The sequence below is a fragment of the Bidens hawaiensis genome, unplaced genomic scaffold, assembly GCF_021521415.1.
Source record: "Bidens hawaiensis isolate Kalapana, Puna unplaced genomic scaffold, B.hawaiensis_p1.1 tig00007454_1, whole genome shotgun sequence".
Taxonomy (NCBI): domain Eukaryota; kingdom Viridiplantae; phylum Streptophyta; class Magnoliopsida; order Asterales; family Asteraceae; genus Bidens; species Bidens hawaiensis.
The window spans coordinates 724,087-734,052 of record NW_027491521.1 but is presented as its reverse complement, the minus strand read 5'-3'; the positions used below and the strand labels follow the sequence as shown (position 1 = coordinate 734,052).

At 33.3% G+C, this 9,966-nt stretch overlaps 1 protein-coding gene across 1 annotated transcript; it reads left to right on the top strand.

Annotated features, from left to right (window-relative positions):
- The first annotated feature begins 2,592 nt into the window (after positions 1-2,592).
- Positions 2,593-6,095, top strand: LOC143635343 (bZIP transcription factor 27-like). Its single transcript, XM_077103201.1, has 3 exons — positions 2,593-3,757; positions 5,619-5,696; positions 5,785-6,095. The coding sequence occupies exons 1-3, from the start codon at positions 3,137-3,139 to the stop codon at positions 5,854-5,856; spliced, it is 771 nt and encodes a 256-aa protein (XP_076959316.1). The 5' UTR covers positions 2,593-3,136; the 3' UTR covers positions 5,857-6,095.
- Positions 6,096-9,966: the final 3,871 nt, after the last annotated feature.

The following is a 9,966-nucleotide window of genomic DNA, read 5'->3' as shown; positions in this document are numbered from 1 at the left end:
GAAGACGTTAGTGGTAGATGGTGGTTGGCGGTGGTGGAAGGAGGTGATTTATTTTTGACATAAATAGTATAACATTTGTCATTTTCGGTTCTTTTTGTATTTGTATTTGTATAAAAACCCGACCCGAATTGTAAACCGGATCTTTCGATACTGTATCTGTTACACCCCGACCAAAGGCGGCGGAACATGCTGGGGTGCAACGGATTGCTCAAGAACACAAGACACTATTAAAGTGACAATATTTAATCAACTCATTAATTTCATTCAATCACCAAAGTAAAACATATTGTTCATACAAATAAACACCAAAATATAAGAAATAGATATTGTTCATTCTTCTAATAACCTAGCGGTATCAAAATAGAATGACGTTTTCGAACTGCAAATCAAGTAATAATCAAACATGTAACAATTCATAAAATAATATTTATCAACATGTATGTTGGTGAGCAATTTCATAGTTTTAAGTATATATAATATGAGCTAAATCCACAAACGTATACGAGACTACAAATAAAAGCATCAATCGTGGCATATAAAACATATGTAAATGAGGATCTTTTCTAATCGGTAACAACCGACATACTTGGATAATGAGGCCCTATTCTACTAGCACAAGGCTAAGTAGTTAGGGGAGCGTATGATCATACTTATTGAGGTTCCATAACAACATAAAAATAAATACTCGTGCACGTAAAGCATATGAGACATATAACACACAATAGAGCAAGTATTCTAAGTATCATACACCCTAAAGTTTGTGGTTTGAGAAATAAGTATAATAAGTCATTCTTGTTTTGAATAAGTATGCATGTTACCCCAAAAATATAAAAGTGAAACGGGGGATGAAATGTACTCACGTTAATAAATTAACTTGAAAGATTGATTCGGGAATAATCGGAGATCGGTTTAACGAGCAAGACCTAGATTGAACGGGTCTTAAGTGAGTAGGTAGTCTTGGAAGGGTTTAAAGTAAAATATGACATGTAAAGTAAATAAATGAAATTTATGGTTTAAAATGTAAATATTTGGGAAATTAAAGACATGTTCTAAAAAGTAAGTTTACCCTAAACCGGGTATTGGTATTTCATTCATAAATATTACTCAACCTATGTTAAGTAACTTATGTGGGTTATAATGCACTATTGCAAGACCGTTATATAAATACCAAAACAAGGTTTTAATCGGGTGTTCGGATTTGTCAATTTGAGTCTAGATAATTAACTAAACTCAAAGTCAACTCTCCAAAGTGATAAATGTTATGAGATAACTCAATAAAAATCAAAAGACTTAACCAAGCATATAATTATATTGTGAAGAACCTTAACGTTCGTTAAGCAAGTATTTGGTTTCACCGGTCCAACCGTGTTATAAGATCAAGTTGGATTCCGGCACACCAAGTATGCTGATAAAATAACTTAAAATTAGTTTAAAATAGATTCTTGAAGAAAATATGAGTTTCAGTGGCTAAACACACACTTGTGTGTCTTAAGCAAGTGAACTCGGTTTAGTTCGGTTTTTGTTCGGTCATTGACTCGGAATGATACCGAGGATGGTTGCCACATACCCAAATACCATAGAACTAAAAATGATTTTAGAAGTTATAATATTCAAATCTTACATAAACATGTTTATTTAAATATTTAAAACAAAACTAGTAGACAAGAGTTCGGTTTTGGTTCTGTACGTTCTAAAATCGGGATAAGACCGAGGCTAGTGATTTCATACCCAATACCATAGAACTCTTTAAACATGAAATAGAAACTAAACTACTTACAATATAAACAAGACAGGTAAGCATTAAAGAAAAATAGTATAATCAAGGACTATAATGAGTCCTCCATGAAGCCTTGCCTTGTAGTATATCACCTAAACCGATTGTGGCCGGAGAAGATGAAAGCCAAAGGAAACAAGGGGTGCATATTATATATATATATATATATATATATATATGTTGTACCACATGATTCAATTAGTAAGTAACAAAACAAAATTAAAGAAATGTTGTTGCTTGATTATTAAGAACCTTGAAGGTTTGGAGTGGTGTTCTTTGTTTGAAAGAGAAAAGAAGTGAAATGAGCAAGAGGAAATGAAGAGGATAAGCTTGTATATATAAGGTAATGGTCAAAGTTAATTTTCATGGTTTATATCAATACTTGCATGTGTTTAAAAAGATTTAAACAAGTCAAATAATACAAACAAGTAGCAAAATCCGAAATATGTGAGCAGCTAAAGCTAGGCCGCGCGCGACCAAGCCTTCTCCCTTGGTCGCGTGGCGCGACGTGGTCAGGGGGGTGTGGTCTAGTCCGATTTGCTTTGCGAGTCTTTTCGGGTTGTTTTTGATGCATTTTACGTGTTTTAAAGCGTTTTAAAGGCCGTTAAAAGGTGTTTTCGAAATCCGAAAAGTAAGAGATGATTATGAAATATAAAAACCCATTATTTTATATTATCGAAAGATTCGGTTTACAATTCTGGTCGGGTTTTGATACAAATACAAATACAAAAGAACAAAAAATGACGAATGTTCCAATAGCCATTGTAATTTTTGTTAGAATGAATCAAATCTTTAATTATGTTACACAACTACCCCTTAAGGAGGTAAAAAGAATAAAATGCCATCGTGTGAAATTTTCATAGGTTACTTAACTAGAAAACTTAACAAATGTTAGTGTGAAGGACTAAAACCAAAGAAAATGTGCAAATTAAAAGTCACGAGTGAAAATCGTTTTTGAAAATGACCCATTATAAAATTTAAGTAATTCAAAAGGACAACAATTATAATTTTCTCTTTACATAAAACAATACAAAACCAAACAAAATTCAACTTTAATGGGATTCATGGACACTCTTGTTTAGAACAAATGCAAAACATAGTGAGAGACCAAAATGAATAAACATTAAACATGAACCATTCATAGACTAAAACGACAACAAATTGGCATGCATATTAAGAGAAAAAGAGACTCAAGAAATGGAAACATGCAAATCTTTGTCACGTCCTTATATGGTGTTGTCTTTGTGAAAATAAGTATCTTTTGTTGTCACAACATCATAGGTTTTGGAGGCACAAAACGCCAATTATTCATGACCATTCAATACTCACTGCCACCACTTCCTCCTTTAAGTACAAAGCTTGATGTTTTATGACAAATGTCATATTAGGTTTCACTCCTACCTCTTACACACACTCAAGAAACTCACACACAGCCAACAAATGTTATCATCTCATGGTGATGATGTTAACACTCTAAACACAAACCAACATAATCTTGAATTTAGGGTTTCATCAAGAATATCCACCTCACTCTCTTCATCTTCTTCCAACCACTCCATGTTTTCAAACAACACCAGAACAATGGAGGAGGTTTGGAAAGATATTAATCTCTCCACCACCAACCACCATCCTGCCACCGGTGTCAACGGCTACCGTGGCTTCATTCTCCAAGACTTTCTTGGAAAACCCTTAATTACTAGTAATGACACACCCACCAGCGTTAACGTTTCTTCACCACCTTCACCTCCACCACCGATGTTGTTGACTCTGAACTCGGGTCCGGGAGATCATATTACTCGGAATGTTGGGTCCACCAGTGTGCCGTTTGACCAAGTTTTGGGATCGGCTAACTCGTCATATGCAGGGTTAGGCATTGGTGGGATGAGGGTCTTCCCGGCGGTTGACAGGACTGGTGGCGACCGCCGGCACAAGCGGATGATCAAGAACCGCGAGTCGGCCGCTCGGTCAAGGGCAAGAAAGCAGGTTGGTAGGCCTTTGTTTTTTCGTTCATGTCGGACCGGTTGACTCGGATTATTATTAATATTAAACTATTGCGGCCCTTGGGTCCGCGTTTTAGTGACAGAAACAAAACCTCTTAATCATCTGGAGGTCTTTGGTTTAAGTCTGGACAAATATAAGAAATTTATAATTAGTAAAAAGAAAAATTATTGCAACTCTCTTTTAACATACCAAAAAGTTACAAACATGTGATTTACTGTTGAAACCATAAATACAAGGTCAATATACTTATCATCATAAAGGGTTTTCAATAGGCTGGTTTTTGATAACTTCACAAACATGAAAATAAATATATAAAGTACTATATAACCATCTGGGCTAGCTTAGATCCTCAGAGAAATGAGAGGAAGACTTGGGGATCCTAGGTCACAGGTTCGATCCTCGATCTCGACCCGGTTTTACGGCTCTCCGTTGTGGTGCCATTTGGCCAGCGTGGGAGACGGGTTTATCCGGTAGGTGGTAGGCGTTCGTCAATAACTCACGAGTGTCCAAGCGTGGGCCCGGTTAAAACAACATAGTCTTGGCATCGTAAGGGTTGAAAGTCGCTGTTCTAAAAAAATTACTATTTTTATTAGCATTTAGAACTTGGAGTTGTATTTTATTTGTCAAAATAATATATAATTTTATCATAACTCACTTTTTTCTTGATTTTATATTCTCTTCTTAAACAAAATTTAATCATTTGAAAAGCATAACTTATCTGATGCCTTGTCAAAGTTGGATTCTTTGGATTTTTTGTGGGGTGCACACATTTTGTTCCATATGTATGTCTTTTACTATATCATCTCATTTTATTAATGATATACTTTAGTTAAATATATCTTCAAGTTATGATCGTCAGTAACAAATTAATATGATAATATATTACTTATTCTCAAAGTAGTAAGTCGGCAATGTGTTAGATATGCTTACATTTTGTGCTTTGAAGTATATGCATATTAAAATACATGTAAAATACAATGACAATTTGAAAATAAAAAAAAAGTAAAATAAACAGTTGTGTCATAAGAGTCTACAAATTGTGATAGATTTGTTTGTGATGTTACATATATGGCCTAGTATGAAGGCCAATAGATACCAGAGACCCCACTAACATAATGACTACCAATGATCCACTGAGTGTAATCTTGACACTTTCCCATTAATATGTTTGCCAGAAAAATTGGGTGTATGTATTAAATGTATATAATTATTGATTAAAAATGATGTGATTTGTTATTAATAATAACAGTAATTATGTTGATTAGGCTACACTTGATTTTTTTTCCCAACTTTAGGCCACCAATATACCTATTAATATGGCCTTAAACAACTTGTTCTATACATCTTTACACAAACACTTAAGAGGGTATTTGAGATTCCTTATTTTTATCTTTTAATGACTTATAGATATAAGTTATAAGTTATAAATTTATAATTTATTAACTTATCTTCTCACATAATAACTAATCTCAAACATTTTTTTTAACTTTTCATAAGTTATAATTCATAACAAGGTAAAAATAAGGACCAACACCACCTTAGTCCCTACACAACCTCAACTACTCTACATGAAATCGTGCCAGACCTATTAATCTATTATAGGAGGGGGTAAGTCATCAAGCTTGCTGACGAATATATTAGATAATCGTTTAACCAATCTGAATCACCAACACCCTCTCCTAAGATTCAAGTGTTGTAATATTAGAAATCGTCCAAATTCCATCCACTAATTTACACTTTTGTGCATAGAGGCATGCATTGTGTATTTGTGTTCAATTCTACTTCTGGTCTCATATACCAATGACATGCATATGTGTGTTAACCTTTAGTCTGTGTTGACCAGGCTTACACCAATGAGTTGGAAAATGAAGTGGAACGTTTGAAAGTAGAAAACGCAAAGCTAAAAAGGCAACAAAAGCAGGTTGATAGTACCTTCATCTATTATTACCTAGCTTAAATTATCATCTATTATTTACATAGGTTTTATATATTATATAATAATTGGGCAGTTACAGTTGGCAACAACAGCTCAAATGACTAAAAAGGGGGGCCTCCAGAGAACATCAACTGCTCCATTTTAAGAGAACGAGGAAGGGAAGGGTATATTTTATTATTTTAGGAAAAAGGTGAAAATATGTAAGAACGAAATTTTGAGGGGTGTTTTAAGAAATTATATATAAGAGGAGGGGTGGCAGGTAGAATGTCATGTTGGGTTATTTTGGGTCCATTTTTCCAAAGTTGTTGGTTACATGGTTGTATTTTTAGCCCACATGTCTAATATAGTAATTTGACAATCCTAAGTATTGAATGTGACATGAAATTACCTTTTCTTTAGGTGCACATGCCCTACCTTTTTTGTATTTTCAATGTTTATTATTACATTTATTGTACTAGGGTATATACCCACGTAACACGTGGGTGGAAAAACACGTTAACAAACATAATAAATTTAAATAACAAATTCAAGCAACACAAAACTTCTTCAAACATTCAGACTAAAACGTTAACCATTTACTTTGTCTAGATATTAAAAGTTAAAAGTTACAATAAGTTAATGTACACCGAACAAATAAAAATTATCAACAAAAGACATAAACATGTTCTTTTATATTAAACCACCGTCAACTTCTTCAAACATTCCACCAAAAGAAACTCATTTTGCTTCACCACTTGAAAATTTAATAAAACAATAGCATCCAAATTAAATATATTATAATAAATAATACTATTATTAGAAAAAATTGTAAACTTCTTCAAACATTCTACCAAAAGAAACTCATCTTGAAGACTTATTTTTCATTTTTGACCAATCTTGCAACAAACTTTTAAAACATTAACATAATATTTTGTTAAACTTTCAGAACTTAAAAACGTTTTACAATAAATGAATTTTCAAATAACTTTGGAAAGATTAACTTTATCATAAAATTGGTTGCTAAATAAGTGTGTGTGTGTGTATATATGTGTGTGTGTGTGTGTGTGTGTGTTAAAAGGAAAATCAAACCCGAGCTGACCCATTAAAAAATATGTATTTAACTCTAAAAAGTTTTAAAATTTCAAATCCGTTTTAAACTAATTTATTGACTGCTTAACAAAAATAGTTTGTAAAAACAATCAAGAATTTAATTTGTTCTTATTTGAAATTTAAAATTTTGACAACAAATTAAAACATAATAGGATTTGATAATATTAATTTTGTTAAACGTATTTTCTAGATGAAACATGTGACGACACGAATTCATACCGAACAAATTTGATATTTTGTCAAATTTGGTTACGAAATGATTTATAGATGAAAAATGAATATGCATTTTTAGTTAAAAAAATAGTATAACTTAAAAATAACTTGTGACGACACGAATTCATACCGAACAAATTTGATACTCTTTTAAAATTAACACAACACGTTTCGAAATAAGGACCAACACCACCTTAGTCCCTACACAACCTCAACTACTCTACATGAAATCGTGCCAGACCTATTAATCTATTATAGGAGGGGGTAAGTCATCAAGCTTGCTGACGAATATATTAGATAATCGTTTAACCAATCTGAATCACCAACACCCTCTCCTAAGATTCAAGTGTTGTAATATTAGAAATCGTCCAAATTCCATCCACTAATTTACACTTTTGTGCATAGAGGCATGCATTGTGTATTTGTGTTCAATTCTACTTCTGGTCTCATATACCAATGACATGCATATGTGTGTTAACCTTTAGTCTGTGTTGACCAGGCTTACACCAATGAGTTGGAAAATGAAGTGGAACGTTTGAAAGTAGAAAACGCAAAGCTAAAAAGGCAACAAAAGCAGGTTGATAGTACCTTCATCTATTATTACCTAGCTTAAATTATCATCTATTATTTACATAGGTTTTATATATTATATAATAATTGGGCAGTTACAGTTGGCAACAACAGCTCAAATGACTAAAAAGGGGGGCCTCCAGAGAACATCAACTGCTCCATTTTAAGAGAACGAGGAAGGGAAGGGTATATTTTATTATTTTAGGAAAAAGGTGAAAATATGTAAGAACGAAATTCATGTTAATTCGGTTATCTAGACAAATAAGGAAAGTCAAACTAAATCAATTGTATTAATAACCTGAAATAATAAAATCAAATATTAATATTGATATTATGGAGTATTCTAATTATAATTAATAACCGGAAATTTTAAAGGTGTTACCGGAAAAACGAAATTGTGAGAATGACTATGGTATCTCGGATTTTTTCGTAGAATTTAAATTGAAATTAGGTTGTATGACTCGTGACATTTACCTGAAATTATAAAGTAGAATATTAATGTTTATGTTATGGAACATTTGATATTTAATTTATAACCGAAAAATTTAAATGTCTTACCGGAAAATAACAAATAATGATAATAACCATGATATCTCTGTTTTTATTAAGAAACTATAATCTAATTTTCCGTAAATCAATCGGGTAAATTACCTAAAATAATAAAGTTTTGTTATAACATTGATATTATGAAATATTAGAATTATTATTTATAACCGGATAATTTAAATGTGTCTTACCGGAAAAACAAAATAATGATACTGAATATGGATGAAGCTGATTTATATAGAACCTAGAAGAAAAACATGTATAACAAAAAAACAAAAAAAATATTAAACTTCAAATAAATATAAAACACCCATTGTTATAGATATAACACATAAATGGAAAAGTTACCGGATGAAAAATGTAGAATACCTTAGTTATACATATATTAATTGCATAATGAACATTATAATTTTATAAATTATAAGGTATTACATGAATATTAACGAATGTGTAATTGCATATTTTTTAAAAATAGATTAGTAAGAATAATTTGTATTGTACTTGTATTTTAAAAATAAATCAAAATGGAAGAGTGTGAATCTAAACCTACTAATGACAAAGAAGGTTAGGATCAATCTATTTTAGTTGAGTTAGTAACCCATAAACATTTTAAAAGGAAGGTGAAAATCATATTTTTCATATTATTATTCTAGTTCAAAAGCACAAAAACGAAGCAGTTTTAATTCAATCAAAATAGATAATGAAGTGGAATATATTAAACCCTATTTTCTTGCAATGAAAGGAGCCTTAAGAATTCTTCCAGTAGACTCGGACCCAGCTGTCGTCTCAAACGTAGATCGCCAAACTCTAGATATTGTTGGATTTTATGGTTAGTTCGGGTCAAGTCAACGCGGGCCGACCCGATTGTGACCCGGTATGAGTTACACCGAAAATAACGAACCTTAAGCTCACTTAATCGTTAACTGAGCCGACACAATAAATTAGAACGATTGGATGGTGGATTAGGCTTTGGCTTGTAATTGGGCTTAAAGCCCAATGGGTTTAAATTGGTTTAAACCCTAATTGGTATTTCTATATATAGTAAAATTTACTTATCATTAATAACTAAGCTTTCCATTTATAAACCCTAGCCACCATCCTTACACCACCTTCGCCGCCGACAGGCGTTTTTCCGGCCACCGGACTTCCGGCCGCCGACCTCCTGCCTGTGCCGTCATCCTTTCACCACCGCAACCACCACCGCCGCCCTTCTCTGGCCGCCGATTCTCTTGCTTGCATAACCCACCAGCAGCAGCCCCTTTTTCCGGTGAACCCGGTTTTTCTGTGAGCCCGACTTTGCGGCCGCGTCACCTCTGGTCACTGCAGATCACCACCGCCGCTAGCTTCTGGCCACCGGCACTGCTATCCACTGCCGTCACCAACCTGCTGTTGCTGTTTCGATAACCGTCACTGAACCGTCGCCGATCACTGCCGTCTGCCACCGCCTTTTACCGCTGGAGTTTGTGGGATCTGTTATGTCACCATCTAGTTTCGTTAGTTATTATCTCGGTGTTCTTCCCAGTTGTGTATAACCGAGGCATAACACTAACTTTTATTTATGGTTGTTTATTTTATCGTACTCGTATTAGTCGTAATCGGATCCAAGTTCGGGTTTGCGGTTCAATGGTCGTTTTTATTTTCCGCTGCACTTATTTAGTTCGTTTATATATATATATATATATATATATATATATATATATTAATTGATTAATATTTACTTAAACGAAAATAGATAAAACGGGTTAGATTTGATTTAACCGTTTTCTCCGAACCACCGTTGAAACCCAACAATGGTATCAGAGTCGAGGTTACAACATACGAGTCGATCCTCGTTCGT

Bases quoted from the DNA above. Each gene is read 5' to 3' on its own strand.
- LOC143635343 (XM_077103201.1), top strand. From the start codon at position 3,137: ATGTTTTATGACAAATGTCATATTAGGTTTCACTCCTACCTCTTACAC. The intron at 3,758-5,618 runs GTTGGTAGGCCT...TGTGTTGACCAG, and splicing joins GGTCAAGGGCAAGAAAGCAG to GCTTACACCAATGAGTTGGA. The intron at 5,697-5,784 runs GTTGATAGTACC...ATAATTGGGCAG, and splicing joins TAAAAAGGCAACAAAAGCAG to TTACAGTTGGCAACAACAGC.